At 35.2% G+C, this 20,877-nt stretch overlaps 1 protein-coding gene across 1 annotated transcript in view; it reads left to right on the forward strand.

Moving 5' to 3' along the window:
• The window catches only part of TTLL7 (tubulin tyrosine ligase like 7), a 91,349-nt gene that overhangs the window by 3,454 nt on the left and 67,018 nt on the right, over nucleotides 1–20,877 (forward strand). Inside the window, exons 3-7 of the mRNA XM_028102540.2 lie at nucleotides 1,672–1,793; nucleotides 2,636–2,703; nucleotides 6,729–6,887; nucleotides 11,861–12,077; nucleotides 16,625–16,789. Coding sequence (XP_027958341.1) covers nucleotides 1,672–1,793; nucleotides 2,636–2,703; nucleotides 6,729–6,887; nucleotides 11,861–12,077; nucleotides 16,625–16,789 — 731 coding nt within the window. The remainder of the gene's footprint in view (nucleotides 1–1,671; nucleotides 1,794–2,635; nucleotides 2,704–6,728; nucleotides 6,888–11,860; nucleotides 12,078–16,624; nucleotides 16,790–20,877) is intronic.

A 20,877-nucleotide genomic window follows, 5' to 3' on the forward strand; every position in this document is an offset into this window, starting at 1 on the left:
GAGAATAGCCCTTCCCCCAACTCTTGCTTTGTACATTGTCACCTGGACCTTCAGAACAGCCCCAAGTTTTCCCAAGCCTCTCACGGAAAATGGCAACTTCAGCTCAGCATTCCTCCCCAACCCCAGCATCACACACCTCCAATTACTGTTCTCTTCTTTTATGCCTGTGTTCTAGGAACCATTGCATAGAAAGTCCTTTCTTTCTCCTCAGCCAAAAAGCCATCAAGAGTCTCTAGGACTTGAGACTGACAAGTGTCTGCTCATCACTTTTATACTTGAGCCAAGTAAATTCAGACAGTTGAATCCCCTCTTACCATTTCTCCTCATATATAGGGTACACAGTAAAAGGAAAACATTTAAAAATAAAACATTGAAGTGCTGCTATATAGTTACACCTTTCTATTAAGACTCATATGATCTCACTGATCTGAGGAATTCTTAATCTCAGGAAACAAACTGAGGGTTGCTGGAGTGGTGGGGGGGTGGGAGGTGGGAGGGATGGGGTGGCTGGGTGATAGACATTGGGGAGGGTACATGCTACTGTGAGCGCTGTGAATTGTGTCAGACTGTTGAATCACAGACCTGTACCTCTGAAACAAATAATACATCATATGTTAAAAAAAAAAAAAAGAAGATAGGAAGGGAAAAATGAAGGGGGGAAATCGGAGGGGGAGACGAACCATGAGAGATTATGGACTCTGAGAAACAAACTGAGGGTTCTAGAGGGGAGGCGGGTGGGGGGATGGGTTAGCCTTGTGATGGGTATTAAAGAGGGCACGTTCTGCATGGAGCACTGGGTCTGATACGCAAACCATGAATCATGGAACACATCAAAAAATAATGGTGATTAACATAACGTAATAATAAAAACATAAAAAAATACTAATGATGTAATGTATGGTGATTAACATAACACAATAAAATAAAATAAATATTTTATAAAAAAAAGACTCAGAATTCTGTTGGAAACCAAAATTTATCCTAAATATTTTGCTTATCTTTATTCCAAACTTGAAATTCATTGGAAGACAAATGTTAGTATGTTAATCAGAGGGGAGCATATAAATAGTTTGTACTGAAAAACAAGCTTTCTTCCAAGCATAAATTTTTTCAATAGAATTAAAGGGTTAGGAGCAGATAGGAGGGCCAGTTTCCAGATCTCTATTGTGAATTCTGCTTCATTATTTCATTTCCTGAGTCAACATAGCTGACTTGGTTTTAACTGCTAAAAATAATTTGAACTGGGGAGGTGGAAAGTATAGGATAGGTCTAATGATCAGGAACTATTTTTCCCTTTTCCCTTTTAGCCCAAGGTCACAAAAAAAGCCATGAAGTACATTTTCCTGAGTAGAGGTGTTGTCTCAGCTGTGTGTATGTTTTCAATGTGCCATGAATAATCACTGAACTCTTTAGCAGTGTTGTGTACCTGCTAAATCTCAGAGGGTTGAATCCAAGGATTTTGAGTGCAACTTAAAAACAGTTCTCAGTTACTGTGAGTATAATTGGCCCTAGATAAATTGTTGTAACTAAAAATAAGGGTATGCTGTAACTAATGGATATTTTGCAAATGAAATACTGTGAGATAAAATTTAAATATATCAAAAATGTTTCCACAACGAATATATTTCAGTAGTATTTTAATTTTCATTTCACTTAATCATTTATTTGCAGTTCGTTTAGTAATAGATGAAATGGGATTTATGAAAACTCCAGATGAGGATGAAACAAGTAACCTTATATGGTGTGATTCTGCGGTTCAGCAGGAGAAGATTGCAGAGCTGCAAAATTACCAGGTGGGGATTAATCATGACCAATTATTGGTTTTAGGAGAGTTATATGAATTCCATTGTAATTTTACTTAGATAGGGTTCTTAATGCGTGGACATATTAAATTTCAGTTCTAACTTACCTAAATAGTGTGTTTTGTTGCTGTCCAGTTGTGCTTTGCATAAAAGCCTGAATTCCTTCCAATCTAACTTTTAACCTCTTTCCATCTTTAAGGAAGAATTAACAGGAGAAAACGCTTCCTACATGGGTGCTTTGCATTATGCTTAAAGACGAGTGACATGGAGTAGATTGCACAGAGAGATCAGGAAGTGGAAATACCTTGCAATGTCTGCTATGTGTAATCTGGCTTCATTTATTTTTAGAATGTCAAACAAACATATTAAAAAAGAGACGTCAAACTAAAAAGCCAAATACACAGAATTTTAGACAGTCGACATTTTGTATAGTTTGTCAGTGTAGAACGTAATACAAAATTGACTATAGGAAACAAACAAGGCCATTTTCGCCAGTATTTCTACAATGCTTATCTGTATGAATATAGTAAATATAGAATACTAGAAATAATTTGGACATTGAATCACCAGTTATTCAACACAGAAAATTGTAACTTTAATATCTGTGTAAACGCCATTTTTTAATTTCTTAAAAAATTTGCAATTTTATTCTTTGATTATTGTAGATTCTTTAATTCTATAAAGTCATTATAAGTCATTTAATTTTAAATGTTTTACATTAATAGTTTTTTTAAAACATTAAACTCAGAGGATGGATGTAACTCTATTATAGTATAAATGAATATATTCATTAAGTCCATGAGAATATTAATATTTACCTTTATATTTTCCAGAGGATCAACCATTTTCCAGGAATGGGGGAGATCTGTCGAAAGGATTTCTTAGCAAGAAATATGACCAAGTAATCTTCATTTTCTTATAATAGAGAAGACCTTCTCAAAGTTTGTTTTGAATATTATAGTGTATCCTTCACCAGGTTACATTGATTTGAAATGATATTTTGATGGAAGAGATAGAATTTTAGAGCTAGCAGGTCTTAGAAGTTTCCTGGTTCTTCCTTCATTTTTCAGAGGAGGTAACTTGAATCAGAGAAATGAGTATCTTGCACAAGTCAAACAAATAGTTAATAGCAGAGCTGGAGCAGAATCCTGGTCTCCAGAATCTCAGGCTTCTTTTTTACTGCAATTTAGCAATATAATACACTGTGTGTGTATGTGTAGTTCATATCCTGGTTATTGAGCATCTGTATGTTATTGAGCATCTAATGTGTGCCAGACACTATAGTAGGTGCATTTGTGCACTTACTTACACATAGACACGTGTGTCTGTCCCTACCCAGGGATATACATGTATATATATTTATCTCTGAGACCAGTATTTGGAGTAACAATCTGCTTTTATGGGAAAAACTGTTCACAGTTTCTCAAGTGTTATACCAAATGAACTGCAGAAATTTTATGCAATTTATATTTCTGTGGATTAGGTTTTTTTTTTTTAGTTTAAGGAAGTTGAGTGATAATTTGAGAAAGTTTTTAAAAAAGAAAACTCAAACAGAGAAAGGTTAGTAAACTTGGTATGCAACTGACTATTTATAGGCATCATGTGAAAGTTTATACACCCACTCACTCAACGAATATTTTTTGTGTGTCTACTATAGACTAGAGACTGCTAACAAGCAAACAAGACAAAGAAGGCCTGGTCCCTGACTAGAACTCAAATTTTAGTAAGGGAGAAAGAGTGATACATATAATACAGTTTGATGGTACCACATTAGGGGAGAGTCATTGTATGGCTGTGACAAGGATGATGACAGAGGTCGTTTCTAGGAGGGCCCAGATGGTTTTCTGGAGAATTCGAATGCAAAATGGATATCGAAAAGTGTATAGGAGTTCACCCTTTGAGAAGAAGGCAACGAGACTATAGGCAAAGACAACAGTGGGAGAAACTATATGGAGACTTAAACCAATATGATATGTTTGGGGAACTACTAAGCAGTTTCTGTGGTTTTATAGGGCGCCAGGAGGCTCAGTGTAAGATGATGCTGCAGATAAATGTGAAGGCCAGGCTGGGTACACCGTGTTACTATGTTTTATTCAATCATTTAATCATTGATTCTTTAATCTCTTTAACTATGCAGCAAATATTTCTGTTTATCCTGAGAGAAATGAGAACTTTTTTAATGGGTTTAAGCAGAGAAATGTTGTTTTTGATACTCTTGGTGGGCCTGTAGATAATGGATTCAAAGAAGGTAGAAAGGAAGGAGGAAGCCCTGAAGGAGGTGATTGTCAACATCTGATAAACCAAAGGAGAGGTAGTGGGAATGGGGTAGAGAAAATACATCTGGAAAATAGGGAAGAGATAGAATTGACAGGACTGGGAAGCTGCTGTGATGTGAGACTCAAAGGGGAGGCGGAGAGCAGTGTCCCAAGATCGTGTAGGTGGGGCAATTTAGTAACACAGGGTTATAGGAAGAACAGCCTTCAGAGGAAAGGGAATTCCCTCTGTAAAGTTTTGGACATGTGTTTCGTTGAAGTCATTTACTTTCATCTAACATATTTATTAAATATCTATTATATGCTGCGCAGTGCACTAGGCTTTGGGCACATAAGGTGATCAAAATCAGATTTTTGGCTTTTACAACTTTGGGTTGCAGCTGTGATAAGTGCAGTGAAGTAGAGGTACATAGTTGTAAATCAGTGCACAGTGAAGGACTTCTGGCTGAGGGAGGCATTGGAGAGTTTCCCTGAGGATGTGATGTGGAAGCCTAAATATGAATGCTGAGTAGGAGTTTATCGATGAAAATGGTAGAGAACAGCTTTCTGGGCAGGAAGAATAGTATGGTCTGAGGTCATAATGCTGGAAGACAGCAGGAATAGTCAGGATACTGAAACAAAGCCGGGTGTAGCTGGAGCAGAGACATTGATGGGCATGGGAGAGATTAGCTGAATGATGATGGTTGGGATCATAGTCCTTATCCTAAATTCCACGGGAGAGGAGGGGTGGGGGTGAAGCTGGTAAAATGGCCATATTTGCATTTTGAAAAGATCATTCTACCTGCTTTGTAGAGAACAGAAGTCGGTATGGCTGGGAGAGGCAAGAGGGTTAAATGTAGACCCATTAGTAGCTATTACAAATAGGCAATTTCTCATTTTTATAGAATCCTTGGAATTTTCCTTAAGGAAAAAGGAATCTTCTATTAGATGGAAAGTTATGACCTATTTATATAAAAACAGAATTAACTAAATTACGTGTTTAATATCATTTAGTAAATCCATGACAGTTATGAGCAGAAATTATTCCATATTTCCAAATTCCTAAGACTGCATGTCTGTTTTGAAGCTATACACTTTTACATCAAATGATTTGTGCTAGATTGCTAAATGGAATAAAGTATTTCTCTTGAATATATGCGTGCTTGGATTTTTTTCCAAATATATATGTGAAAGAATGGTATCATTCACAAATACTCTATGTGGTTAGTTTAAAATATATTATTTTAATTAAAACTTTAAATTGATCTAATTTCATATCATTGTTAAAAATATAATAAATACATTTAAAGGTATTGGACACAAAAACAAGGACATTAGCATTGTTACTGTGTTTCCTTTAGCTCTGTGTATATGTGTGTATGTGTGTTTTCCAAACCAGTCAATGTTATCCTATTTTGTATTGAGATTATTTAGCTTATTGGCTTATTCTGGATTTGACAGGTAGAGTTGGTAATTGCTTCCCTTCTCATGGGGTAGAGAAGAAATATAACTTTCTTATAGGTGGAAAGATAACTTTCTTACAGGGTTTTCTTGAAAGAGCACTTGAAATATGATATATTTGGTGGAAATATAACTTTCTTACAGGGTTTTCTTGAAAGAGCACTTGAAATATGATAACCATAGGAACCTACAGTTGTGGAGGCCAGGTGGCTTATATATTCCATACCCTAGTTTTAGAATTTAGGCCCTACCTCTGTGCATCCCATGTACTGTGGTCCCATTTTAGATTTTACCAATCTCATCTGGAGACAATATCTCCTTATCTATAAAAGACTTGCATACGTTTATTAAAAGGACCTTTTTTTGAAATAATCAGATTTTCTTTAATAGATAATATTTTAAAATATTTCTTCTAATTTCTTCATTTTTATTGGGAATCAATATGTACAAAATGGTTAATATTTGGGATTAATCAAAAGTAAACATTTTATGCCTAGTTTTATCCTTAAGTTATGTATCAAATAGGCAGCCTGATTAGTAGCAAACATAAAAATATCAGGACATACATTGTAGCCATAAAACCACACGTATAGGGATATGTAGCTCATGTTAAAACAAAACAAAACAAAATTTCTAGTATACTCAGAGGCTCACATCGTTTTCTCAGAAAAGTAGTTAAACTTCAAAAACAGTGTAGTAAAAGTTGATCAAAACTGCTCCTTATGGGTGCCTCAGAGGACTTAAAATTATAAAGAAGCAGCATGAATGGTACCTGGCAGTGAACAATTTCCTGCTACCCACCCTCTCATCCCAGAGGCAGAGTTAATGACTATTTCCATATGTTACCTTGCCATGTATGTCTTTATTGCACTTACTACATTGTATTTAATAGCCTATATGTAAATTCCTTAGGGTAGAGACCATATTAATTTATATTAATATCTCTAGTGCCTAGCATATAGTATATACTTGAATGATCTATCAGTATATTAATTAGTACATAGAACAGAGAATCTTGTCTGTATTTTTCACTGATATATCCCCTGTGTCCAGAATAATGCCTAGCACATAGGAGGTACTTTATAGACCTTTGTTGAATGAATCAGTAAATGAAGAACTGGTGGGAATTTAAATCCTTGTGATGTCAGTACCACAAAGAAAATTTGGAAAAGTTTGAATAGAAATTACTTTTCATATTATCTCTAATTTACAGAATGATCAAGTCCCGGCCTCTGGATTATACCTTTGTTCCTCGAACATGGATCTTTCCTGCTGAATATACGCAATTCCAGAACTACATGAAAGAATTGAAGAAAAAAAGAAAGCAGAAAACTTTTATAGTAAAACCAGCTAATGGTGCAATGGGTCATGGGTAGGTATTTTTCACCCAGAACATATAAAAGTTTTAAAAAAAATTGGGCAAAAAGAATAAATGTGAGCATTCACTCATGGTTGAATACGAAAAAAATAATAAAATGGGTCTCTATTGCTTTTTTGGAACTAAATATTTATTGAGCCATTTTACCCTGTCCCACAGGCTTCAGTTATTGAATTTAAAGATTAAATCAGTTGAAAGACTTTAGTAGGAGACAACAAAACAGAAAAAAAAAGATGTTTCCTAATTTTTTCTTAAATATAAAATTTGTATTTATAATAATTTTAGAGTAAGCTTGGAGGGTAAAATTAAGTTGATATGGTAGAGCTAAATTGACTTGGAGAAAAAAAATGGTAAGGTAGTTACTCTTTCAATAGCTAGAAATTTAAAGCAAGGTAAGTATATCCCCTTTGCTTTACATATAAGTTTTTTTTCTTTATGGAGCCATGGTGATTGAATTGAGAATGAGTAAAACACATTTTAAGCTAAAGTACCACAAACTAGTCTAGTGTTAGCTGAACATAGATTACACAACTTAGTATTCCTGTGTCCTTTTGCTTTCTAATGTTCATTTTCTGCAATGTACGTTTTCAGAGAAAATGTGGCTGAGGCTGCTTTTATTTTTTTATTTTTAAAGATTTTATTTATATATTTGTCAGAGAGAGAGAGAGAGAGGGCGTACAAGCAGGGGAAGTGGCAGGCAGATGGAGGAGCAGGTCCCTGCTGAGTAAGGGCCTGATGCGGGACTTGATCCCAGGACCCCAGGATCATGACCTGAGCCAAAGGCAGACACTTAACTGACTGAGCAACCCAGACGTCCCGAGACTGCTTTTAATAAAAACACGTATGTTATTTTAATCTTTTGATTTATCATTTTATCATTACATATTGTCCTTGTCTCATAACAATTTTTCTCTTAAAGTCTATTTTGTGTAATACTAGTTTACCACTCCAGTTCTCTTTTTGTTACTTTTGGCATGGAATATCTTTTCCATTTGTTCACTTTCAGGTTATTTGAATCTTTGAATCTAAAGTGAATCTCTTGTAGACAATGTGTGATTGGACCATGGTTTGTTTTTTTTTTTTCATTCTGCCAGTGCTTGTCTTAGTTGGAGAGTTAATCCATTTGTAATTATTGATAAGGAAAGACTTACTTCAGCCATTTTGCTATTTGTTTTCCATGTCTTAATATAGTTTTCATTCCTCAATTCCTCCTTTTCTACTCTCTTGTATTTAGATATTAGATATTTCTTGTATTTAGATATTAGATAAAATTAGATATTTTCTTATGTGCCAATTTTCTTTTACTATATATTTGAGTTTTTAAAAAATTTTATTAATTATTATTTTTTTCAGGAATAGAATTTATTGACTCGTCACTTACATACAACACCCAGTGCTCATCATAACAAGTGCCGTCCTTAATACCCATCATCCGTTTAGCTCATCCCCCACCCACCTCCCTCCATCAACCCTCAGTTTGTCCTCTATTGTTAAGAGTCTCTTATGGTTTGCCTCCCCCTCTCTTCTTCTCTCTTTCTTTTCTACTTCACACATGTTCATCTCTTTTGTTTCCTAAATTCCCATATGAGTGAAATCATAAGGTATTTGTCTTTCTCTGACTGACTTATTTCATTTAACGTAATACACTCTAGCTCTATTCACTTCCCTGCAAATGGCAAGATTTCATTCTTTTTGATGGCTGAGTAATTTTCCATCGCATATATATACACCACATCTTCTTTATCCATTCATCAGTCGGTGGACACTTGGGCTCTTTCCACAGTTTGCTATTGTTGATGATCCTGCTATAAAAAATCAGGGTGCATGTACCCCTTTGAATCTGTATAGGAGTTTTTTTTATTTTTAATGGTTTCCCTGGGATTATAATGAACACCTCAATTTATAATAATCTTGTTTAGATTAATATCAACTTAGTTTCAATAGTAAAACAAAAACAAAAACCTCACCTTGCTTCTATATAGCTCTGTCCCTCTTCATATTATTATTGTTACAAATTACATTTTCATACATTGTGTACCCATCAACATAGATTTATAATTATTGTTTAATGCAGTTGTATTTTAAATAATATAGGAAAAAAGCATAGTTACAAATCTAAACTACATTAATAGTGACTTTCATATTTATTTATGTAGTCACCTTTACCTGGTGTTTTTTATTTCTTTGTGTGGATTTGAGTTACTCTCTAGTGTCCTTTCATTTCAGTCAGAAGAATACTCTTTAGCATTTCTTATAGGCCAACTATACTAGCAACAAACTATCAGTTTTTAACTGGGAATATCTTAATTTCTCCTTCAGTTTTGAATACTTTTGCCAGATATACAATTATGGGCTAGCAGGTTTTGTTTTGTTTTTTTCCTCTGTCTTTCTGTCAACACTTTGAATATACCATCTCACTGCCTTTGGTCTCCATTGTTTCTGATGAGAAATCAGCTATTTATCTTATTGAGGATCCATAGGGTGTGATAGTAGCTTTCAAGATTGTCTTGGCTCTTGACAGTTTTAGCATATTATGTCAGTGTGGATCTCTTTGAATTTATCCTACTTGGAGTTCATTGAGTTCTTTGGATATATAGTTAATGTTTTTCATCAAATTGGAAAGTTTTCAGCCATTAATTCTTCAAATATTCTTTCTGTCCCTTTCTCTCTCTCCTCTCCTTTTGAGATTCCCATTATGTGTATGTTGGTATTCTTAATGGTGTCCCACAGGACTCTTAAGCTCTGTTCATTTTTCTTCATTCTTTTTTCTTTCTGTTCCTCAGACTAGTCATTCTCAATTGACCTACCTTCAAGTTCATTAATTTTTTTTCTGACTTCTTAAATCTTCTGTTTAGCCTCTCTAATGAATTTTTTGTTGCAGTTATTGTATTTTTAACTCCAGAATTTCAGTTTGGGTCCCTCCACTCTTCTTAAAAACAACAACAACAACAACAATAACAAAAACTTCTATCTCTATTGATGTTCTCTATTTGGGGAGACATCATTTTCATGGTTTCCTTCAGTTCTCTCCATATGGTTTCCTCTAACTCTTTGAACAGATTTAAAACAGTTGATCTAAATAATTGATTGTGTAGTAAGCCCAATGTCTGTCTTTCAATTAATTGGTAAGTTTCCTGTGTATGTGTCATACTTTCTTTTTTCTTTGCATGACTCATAATTTTTTGTTGAAAGCCAGACATTTTGAATGTTATAATGTAGCAACTCTGGAAATCAGATTCTCCCCCTCTACAAGGTTTTTTTGTTGCTGCTTGCTATGGTTGCTCTTTATTTGTTTAGTGATCTTTCTGAAATAATTTTGTGAAGTCTGTATTTTTTGTTGCGTGTGGCACTCAAGTTCCTGTTCTGTTGGGTCAGTGCTCAGCTAGTAAGTGGACAGAGATTTGCAACCAACAAAACAAAACAAAATAAAACAAGAAAACCTCCCTCAAACCCAAACTCCCAGTCCTTGCAGAAGGGGTGTATGTGTGGGTTGGAACGTGCCTTGAACACTCAACTAGGCAGTTTATTTTTTTATTTAATTTAATTTTACTATGTTATGTTAGTCACCATACAATACATCATTAGTTTTTGATATTGTGTTCCATGATTCATTGTTTTCGTATAACACCCAGTGCTCCATGCAATACATGCCCTCCTTAATACCCATCACCAGTCTAACCCATCCCCTCACCCCCCTCCCTTCTAAAACCTTCAGTTTGTTTCTCGGAGTCCATAGTCTTTCATGGTTCATCTCCCCCTCTGATTTCGCCCCCTTCATTTTTCCCTTCCTTCTCCTAATGTCCTCCATGATATTCCTTATGTTCCACAAATAAGTGAAACCATATGATAATTGACTTTCTCTGCTTGACTTTTTTCGGTTAGCATAATCTCCTCCAGTCGCTACGGGCAGTTTAAGACTCTGCCCTACTCTTCATTTCCTGCTTGTGCAGAACCTGATGGTTAGTCAGAGGTAAGAGCTTAGGTAGGGCCTTTCAAGTCTTTCCTGAGCATGCACTTAGCCTTGGGCATGCACATGGCATTCTAGATTTCCAGAAATATGTCTGATTTTTCAAAGCTTTTATTTCCCAAAGATTCTCATACTTCAGTTTTTCTTCCCAATATTTTTGGTTAGTATATTGTTTTCCCCAACCTTTATTGGTTGTCATAGGCAGTGGGAACTAATGCATTCGCTTTAAATGTTTTCAACAAGCCCCTTCCCCCTGCCCCCCCCCCCCCCCCCCGCCCAAGTAGTTGCCTCAACACTAGCAGAGTTCCTAATTAGGCAAGATAAGAGCAGTCCTTGAGTTCCTTCAGGGAGCCACCAGACAGGTAAAACAACAACAATAACAACAACAAAACTACCACAAGAATAAGGTCTATTCTGCTCCCTCCAGAACCAGGACCTGTACTGGGAACATGGGCTGTTGTCCAAGGCCATTGATAAGTTGAGGTTGGGGGATGGGACCAGAGTAAGTTAAAATGCCACAAAGCTCTTTTACATAGATTAGACTTTTTTTTTTTTTTTTGATTAAGTGTTCTCTGGTTGTTACAAGCTTTTGGTTAGTTTCTAGGTTTCCAAAAAAGTTGATTCTCGCAATTTTTTGGCTGTTTATTGCATTTGTGGAGGGACAGACTTTGGAGTTCCCTACTACACCATTTTCCTGTTGAGTATTATGTGTAACTTTGTAAACATCTTGACCCCATTTCAGATTAGTCATTTAATTCTTTTTTTTTAAAGGAAGTTACCTTTTTTTTAAAAGATTTTATTTATTTATTTGATAGAGAGAGACACAGTGAGAGAGGGAACACTAGCAGAAGGAGTGGGAGAGGGAGAAGCAGGCTTCCCGCTGAGCAGGGAGCCTGATGTGGGCCTCGATCCCAGGACTCTGGGACCATGACCTGAGCCGAAGGCAGACGCTTAACGACTGAGCCACCCAGGTGCCCTAATTCTTTTTTTTTTAACTTAGGATTTCCTTGATAAGAAATGGTGACAAACTTCCATCTCAGGATCATTTGATTGTTCAAGAATACATCGAAAAGCCTTTCCTAATGGAAGGTTACAAGTTTGATTTACGAATTTATATTCTGGTGACATCGTGTGATCCACTGAAAATATTTCTCTACCATGATGGACTTGTGCGAATGGGAACAGAGAAATACATTCCACCTAATGAGTCTAATTTGGTAAGTGATACCAGACAGAATCTATGGTTTTATTCATTTGTTCAGCTTGTACTTTTTAGAGCATGCATTGTGTGTAAAGATTATATGAATCACAGTACCTCTTTATCAGGTTTTTATAGTCAGGAATTGTGTACAAGACTGCTTCTAATTTATAGACAGATTTGTGAAAATTAGAAAAAAAAAAGGTGTCTCCTCCAGCAGGCTAATTAGGAGAAGGCACTCCCTTTGGGTGCTGTGAGCACAAGGATGGCTTTCAAAGCACGTGTGTATGTAGTGGCCTTGCATAGAAATGACATGTACACATGTGTATACAGTGGCCCTATATAGAAATGGATTTCAAAGCACATGTGTATATTCTTTGGCCCTGGATGGAAATGATTTATTTAGAAATGTAAATAAAAATAATATCTCATTGAGAAGTACAGAGTGTCATAGAGTTGAGTGTAGGGATAGTTTATGTTTAGCTTCTCATGGAGGAGGTGGTATTTGAGCAAGCTTTATATGACAGGTATGGTTTAACATGTAGGATGTGGGAGAAAGTATTTGAAACAGAGAAAGTGAGAGTTATCAGAAAGTAGAGTTATTAATTTGTTACTTTGCACAAAAGAAAAGATGGTAAGTTTACATTGACCAAATGTAAAGTAGAGACATAAATTGGTAGTTTCAGTGTGTATTTTAAAATCTATTAAATGGAGCTTTCTGTAGATATTTTTCCATTAAGATTTCCTTTATGCAGCCATAACTCATTGCTGAAAGTCATAACTGCAGTTTATGGTTTATGAAGGTCAAACTGTAATTTATTATCATAATTTATCATGAGAGTCACAAACTTTATTATCCATACTTAAAAGTTTAGTTAACCTCTACCCTATTTTTGGACCTACTAATTATAGTAAAAATTATAATTAATTATTATTTCCCATTTTGTCAAAAGCCTGGTTATTGTTCTCCTCCAGTGTTATGCACACAATTATCTGCACTAAAAGCGGTCATATTTTAAAAATTACATAATGACTGTTCATAAATGTTACTATGTTCAATTAATGAAAAATATTGTAAACCTGACAAAGGAAGAAAAAGGGAACTGTAAAAGTTTTCACTGGAAAGGAAGATAAAGGAAAGAATCATCTCTTTGAAGGTCATAAGGTGTGAATATATCCAATCACCAAGTAATATTTGAACTCTACTGCATTCTATGCATTGTGCTGGTTTTGGAAAAACAGTGACCAAGACAGCTACAGTGTTTGACCTCTCAAAAGCAACAGTCTAGTGGGGAGGCAGAAAATAAAATAAGCAATTATAATACCTGATGGTAAGTGTAATGGTCTAAGACACTGAGAGTGCTATGGCAGTGCATAGCAAGGGCATCTAACCCAGCTGGAGATAAAGTTTAGAGAGGGAGTTTGTAAAGTGAAATATGAATAATGGAGGGTTAGCCAGGTTGGGGGCAGGGCGGGGTGGGGTGGAAATCTATAGAGAAAAATGGCCCAGAGTTACCGTGTGTCTGGAGAAAGCACTCATAAAATTAATATGGCTAAATACAGACCATGAAGGGGTGGGTATTCAGAGATAAGGATGAAAAGCCTAGAGGACAGATGCTTCAGGGCTTTTTAGGCCATGTCTAGGATTTTGGAATTTAACCTAAGAAGAAGGGAAGCATTGAAAGATTTTAAAGAAGGAATGAGATTTTTGTCTTAAAAAAGTCACCTGGTCTGTATGTGGGGAATGTGAGAGATGGCTGTAGTTGTAGATGAATGGGAAAAGTGAGGGTAAGGGAGAAGCTGTTTTCTAGTCTAACCACATGTGAGAGGAAAGATGGCCTTATCTAAAGTAGTAGCAATAGGACTATACTAAGAATAAGAACATAGATTTAAGATATATTTATGGTAACGTGGATAACATTGATATACTGACAGGTTGGATTTATAGAACGAGGGAAAAGGAGAGAGAAATTGAGGATAAAACTCAAGAATTTTGGCATTGGCCAGTTGGGTGGATGATGTATTATTCACCGTGATAGGAAATATAGGGGCTGTTAAAGGTCTTGCAGGAAGCTGGTGTGTTTGGTTTGACATACCTGTGCAGCCTCCAAATGGATCTATGCTATAAGCATTTGGATGTATAGCATAGGTCTGGAGTTCAGATGAGAGAACCAAGCTACAGACCTAATTTGAGACTTGTCAGCTCTTAGATTATAATTAAAATAATTGGTGTGGATAAGAATGGGTTATAATACATTATAAGGCAGATAGTCATGTTTTGAGAGAAAAGAGGGAAGACATAGGAAAGGATAAGACTTGTAAGCTCATTTAAGTGATTTATTTTAATATCTTAAATTATATGTATGTGATATTTGCTTAAATATACTGGATTAAGAAATCATAAGGGAAGTTTGGGAGTCAGGCAACGTAACCTCTAGGTCTCACTTTGCCAAGTGCTTTTGAATCACGTAATCTTGTGTCTTTGGTTCACATGTACAAAGAATGATCTTCTATATAAGTGTCAGTGTTCCTTACATATCTCTAAAATTTAAAAGTTCACCTTTTTCAACTCCACGATCAAATTCCTAGATTAAGATATGAAAGAGTAAAAAAAATATATATATATATATATACATATATATGTATATAAAATTTTATCTGAAGTGAGATCACAGTTATGTAAAAGGTAAGCTTAAGAAAAAAAGGCTGGAAAAAAAAATCAAAATGCTCTCACTGGTTGGTTTTGGATGGCATACTATTGCATATTTGTTTCTTTCTTCCTATTTCCAATTTTTAAAATAGTGAGCATGTATTTTGTGAAAAGCTGGTATTGGTAAGCTACATATAAGAAGATCATAAGACAGAGAATTTCAGGCATTGAGATATAATAGCCATTTATTTTTTGCTACCAGTGTAGCAGCTGACCAGTTCTTGAAAAGTTTTATATAACCCAATTCATTGTATTGAGCTTATATGCTAAAAAATAGGGTGGAGAATAGTTATATACTTTTCATTCCTTGAAGGTTGCTGTTTGGTTTATAGCTGTCTTCACTGCTTATGGCCAATGTCCAGCTGGCAATGAACTGCTTAGAAGGGGGTTTTGTTGAGGTAGATGTGAAACTGGAATTTCCAGTCCTACTTGCAAAGATACTGTTTTAAGAAAAATGAACAGTTCCATTTTTTACTCACTTTTTCACTAGGATAGCTAGGGTTTTTATTACTGCTATTATTATTTATTTTTAGAAATTCTTGCCAAATGGAGAGCTCCTCAATAAATTATTTTCCAACTCTTTTTAAATTGAAAAATTTATATTTTGGAAACTAGGAAATGCTATAGTTTGATTAATTTCCTTTTTCTTCAGATCAAGCACTTAGAATTAGACAAGCATAAGATTTATGCTCTTTCTTTTAAATATCACTTAATTTAAAGCTTTTTCTAAGTTTCATTAGGGTAGGGACTCTATCTTGTTTATCTATGTATCCACAGTGCCCAGTACCAGTTCTGCAGATAGTAAGTAGGTGCGCCTTAAATATTGTTTAATGAATGAAAAAATAAATTCTTAATTAGTGATGGGCACATGGGTTTGTAAACAACATGTAACTCAAATGATCACTTCTGCACATTTACTTCAAAGATTTTATACTGTAGACCTAAGTAACTGCAGTGAAAATAAAATATGATACAGATGTACTTGGTTATTAACAAACATCAATAGTAATCATGTACATGAAGTACATGTTCATTGGGATGCAACATTGCTCTCTAATTTCTGGGAATAGGATCTGAGGGTAGGATATATAGGTTTGATGAATGTTTATGCTAGATTGGTAAGGAATCATTAGCTGTATATTAGTTGACAATTACGAGAGGATTAAAATTTTGGATTCTGTTTCAAGTTATTTGAGGATAACAGTATCAACAAATGTAAAAGTGTAAAGAGACTAAGGCATAACAGCTCCAATAAGGAGTACTGTAAATTTCCTGTTAATCATTTAGACTCTGTACAGCATGTGTGGTGCTTCTGTCTGCCGATTCGAACTGCGCTCTGTCTTGTGAATGACTTCAAGTGGCCTCCCAGTCCCTATCAGAGGCAGAGGTTGTGTTTGGTAGTCCTGCCTTTTGATTTATGCTACTTACTTGAGATACCATTTTTTACTTTTCTTTGAAAAAACATAGAATGCTCTCTCAGAAAATTCTCTTCCCAAAACAAATTTGGGTGAGAACTGTCGCTAAAAACATTAAAAACAAATTAACAAAAACAAGCAGTGTTTTTCTTGCTTAGCAGTGTGTAATTTCACAGTTTCATGCAATTATTTTAATGCTTTCTATAGTAGATATATTTTGAATAATATATAAAGTAACTTTGTAGATGACTACATTTGTAATCCTTTTATTGGAAATGTGCCATTCCATTTAATTTGAAAATTATCTAAATCATGATGAAATTGTCGATCTGTATATTTTAAACTTTAAAATTATCTTTCATCTTTGGTTGCTTTATGATCTGTGAAACCTCATCGTTCTAGAGTCTCATAGATGATAACTTTCGTTCTTACTTGTTACAGACCCAGTTATACATGCATCTAACTAACTACTCTGTGAACAAGCACAATGAGCGTTTTGAAAGGGATGAGACTGAAAACAAAGGGAGCAAACGTTCCATCAAGTGGTTTACAGAATTCCTACAAGCAAATCAACATGATGTTGCTAAGTTTTGGAGTGATATTTCAGTAAGATTATACCATTTTCACAATTATAACTGTCTTTCCTCAGATTAATTTAAAGGATCATCAGCATTTTAAATAAAGAGCAGATTACATTAGATTGAGCAAATAAACTATTTTCATGAAGGAACTGGGAACTGTGACAGACCTTGATAGCAGTATTTTTACTGCTAGGGATGGGAGAGAGGGAGTTCTAGGTGCAAACAAAAGCATAAGTAAAGGCATAGATGTATGAAAATAGTGATAAGTGGCCCAGGTTGGCACATATGGTATTTTTGAGAATTTTTGGGGGACTTATGGCTGAAAAGATATGTGGAGGCAAAATTTTAGGTCTGAAAATCAAGGCTTAGCTTGATAGGCAGTAAGGATTCAGTCCTTCCAGATTTTAAAGGAGGAAAGTAATAAGGCCAAAGACTATGAATTTAAAAGATAAATCGGAAAGTGGGTATAGTACAGACCAAGACTAGGTAGAGGAAGGCACCTAGAGGTAGTTTAAGTGAAAAGAATGGCCTGAAATGAACCACAGTAGAAGAGGTGACAGTGAGGTCAGCATTGAAGTTAACTGAATGTCCAAAATCAGGGAGAAGTATTCAGACATTCCTCTGCAGTTTTAAGGAGGAATTATAGGGAGAATTGGGTTTGGCTTTATCTGAAATAGAGTAGAAAGGAATTTATTTTGAGAAGATCTAGAGTCTGGTTTTATAGGTGAGGGTAAAGAGTTCTATTCATTCATTTCATTCAGTCATTCAGTAAACATTTAATGAACCCATAATATATGCTTGTTTCTGGATGATAATCTGAAGATTTTTATAAGATACAGCTCCAATCCTCAAAAAACTTAGAGTTTGGTAGGTAAGACCCACACAGAAGTTGTTAATAAAATGTAAGTTAGCACATACAACAACAGAGCCATGCCCTGGATTCTGTGGGAATGTAGAGGAAGACCACATATAGTAGCTTTCTATGGGTGGAGATTGGAGGAGGGCTTTCTGGAGGCATTGACACCTGAACTAAATTGTTAAAAGGTCATGAGGCTATGATAATGAGTTCTACTAGAGATTTATTGAACTTAAAATGTTTTCTCAGGTAGAAAGATCAAGCAGGCAGTTAAAAGTATATGTTTGGGGTGTGATTGATGATTAAAGCCATGTCAGTGGATGGCATGGCAAATGATAAGGGTAAAGAGAGAAAAGGAAGCAGATCTGAGAAGCTAACCTCAGTGAAACCGACCCTTTATTAATCTTAGCAGAAGTATCACAATGGTATTCAAAGTTAGAAGAGGATTTAATATGATAAGACTATGCAATATGATTTATCTTTCCTTTCGGGACAAATACTATTTAATTTAAATAAATCTACCTTGGAAAATGGACATGAAAGTTCATAGTTGAATTTGATTCTCTTGAGAAAATCAGAAAAATCAGCATCATTATATTTATCCTTTTGTTGTTTTGTTGGTTGGTATTTTTTACACATTATTTTCTATATCACAGAATGTAAATCCAGAGACCCTTGGGTGTTACACAAGTAAAAAGGAGTGAAATTGTCTGGATAGATGTAAATAGGGTGTGCTGGGAACTGTGGTAGTTTGAAAAGCATAAGACATTTGAAGAGGTGGACACTACTCAGCACCAGTCTTTTGGTGCCCCATGGTATTTTGGGTCCAGTATGGCTCATTCTTCTAATTTGTCAGTGGAAGCTCTAAGTCTCTTGATTTATAAATATTGGCAACACATTCAAAACTTTTTAGAAATTCAGGGGCTCCAGCAAAAATGTTTGTCAACTGGACTTTGTAAGAGGCCCACCAACTTGTTAACTTTCTAATCTATCTTCCTGATAGCCTAAATACATCCAAACAAGAACTTTGATTACAATAATGCTGTGTTTATTTATCTACTTATTTATTCTACCAATGCCAATTTTACAGAAATTCAAAAAAATATTTTAATAATGATAGTTTATTATCATAGCAGGTTAGATGCATTGAAGGGGTGAAAATTTGTTATTTTGGGGCAATAGCTCATTGATGGAAGATCATTCATGATGATACCTGGGTGATTTAATGAATGGATCATTTGATGAGTAGCTCAGTGAGAACAAGAAAGTTTTCAATGCCCTGTGATATTCCTTTTTCTTTACCAAATTTTTCACTTCCATCTGGTTTTTCACTTATTCAGAGAAGTCGTGGAAAGGTGGAACTTCTTGGACTGCCTTGGTGAAGAATGTGTAGAGAGACTCAATTAGAGAGAAAAATTGGCTTTAAGTGGTCCTTTCCCTATATAATTAAATTAGGAGAAGGCATAGAAGTAAGACTAATGTTAATAAGAAGGTCTGGAAATGAACCTTTCTGTTAGAGTCAAAAATATAATTCTCATATGTAACTTTAATATGGGCAAGTGTGCACCTATTAAGCTCTGAAACATTTATGATCCCTTCTATAAATGGGTAAATTTTGCATCATTCTTGCCTACGTAAGTTAAAATGTATAATAACAATCTACAAATAAGTAAACAATGAGTTAATATTTAATAAGTTATTAACTTTTCCAAGCACATATTTTATAATTATATTTATCTTTATTAAGAATTGCATATAAAGATATCTGTTTAAGATGAGTTAATGAAATAATGTATTATAAAAACAGGAGGAGGTACAGAAGGTGGTCAATCAGTAAATTTTTATCTTAATGTCATAGTTTGCAAATTTCATGAATTTAACTTAGGACTTCTTTCCTAATGACTTTTTTTGGAGGAGTAATTTCTCTAAAAAGTGACTGTCTCTTTATGAAAACTAACATACAGTAGTATGCCCTATATAGCACAGAGATGCATACTTTTGTGGAGGTCAAGAATAAATAAGAAATTAATAGAAAATCAAGACACAGAGATTACAACCTTTGTAATCACTCATAAAATCATCCTTACTGAATGTTTTTTTTAAATTTTATTTATTTATTTGACAGAGAGAGAGAGACATAGTGAGAGAGAGAACACAAGCAGGGGGAGTGGGAAAGGGAGAAGCAGGCTTCCCGCTGAGCAGGGAGCCCAATGTTGAGCTCCATCCCAGGACCCTGGGATCATGACCTGAGCCGAAGACAGACGCTTAATGACTGAGCCACCCAGGCGCCCCTGAATGCTTTTTATATACTTACATATATGTTCAAATCTACAAATCATATTTCAAAGCAATGACACTAGGTTGGAAATTCTCAAAAGCATTAGTGGAATTAGATTCGTGTTTGGTTATAGCACTCCTGATTTTCACGTATACCTGCAGTCTTGCCTTTGCATTCCTTACAGACGTGTGTTTTATGTAGAAAAAACACAGATTCGTAATTCAGGGTTTATTAATATTCACTCTGCCCATCCTGCCTGAGTTGTTTCATGCAAACACTTACTAGCCAAGGTTTTAACCTTTTTTCTCCTATTCTCCTGTGGCTTCACTGATATATCCAAAGACTCATATGAAGTGGTTTTTTGGCTTTTATCTTTATATCCTTTAGTGTTACTGTCAATTTTTTATTTTGATTAAGATTTTGTGGAACAACCTCTCATGGCATCTCTGATACTTACCCCAAATATGATCTGGGTTAGGATTCTGGGTAACAGCAAGGTTAATTTCTGTCTCTCATTTTTTTCTCCCATATTGTGAATATTGCTCCCACCAGGTAGTGGAATGTTTGTTTCTGATCTGACATAGGAGCTGGGGTTCTGGAGGAACGATAGAATGACTATAACAATAGTAGTAGTTAACACTTATTGAAGGTTTACTCTGTTCTAGGCACTATGCTGAGAGTTTCACATTGGAGTCTCATTTTGTCCTTATATCAGTCTTTTGCAGTAGGTGTTACTGTTTCCCCTTTACCTTTGGGGAAAGTGAGACTCACGAAGTTTAAGCAAGGTAACTGAGGTTATATATCTGGCAAGTAGCAAAACCAGGAATAAACTCAGAAAGCCTGATGGTAGAGCCAGCTTCTTAACTGCCATGCTATATTGCCTATACTGGTAGAGAGGGACTTAAAAAGACAATATAGTCTAAGCAAAAAAAACCTTGCAAGACAGCTTTTCCACAATCCGTAACTTGTTCTTCGACTT

Source organism: Eumetopias jubatus, unplaced genomic scaffold (assembly GCF_037043125.1).
Source record: "Eumetopias jubatus isolate StellerSeaLion01/CBP00866 unplaced genomic scaffold, mEumJub1_p1.0 scaffold_4, whole genome shotgun sequence".
NCBI classification, from domain to species: Eukaryota; Metazoa; Chordata; class Mammalia; order Carnivora; family Otariidae; genus Eumetopias; species Eumetopias jubatus.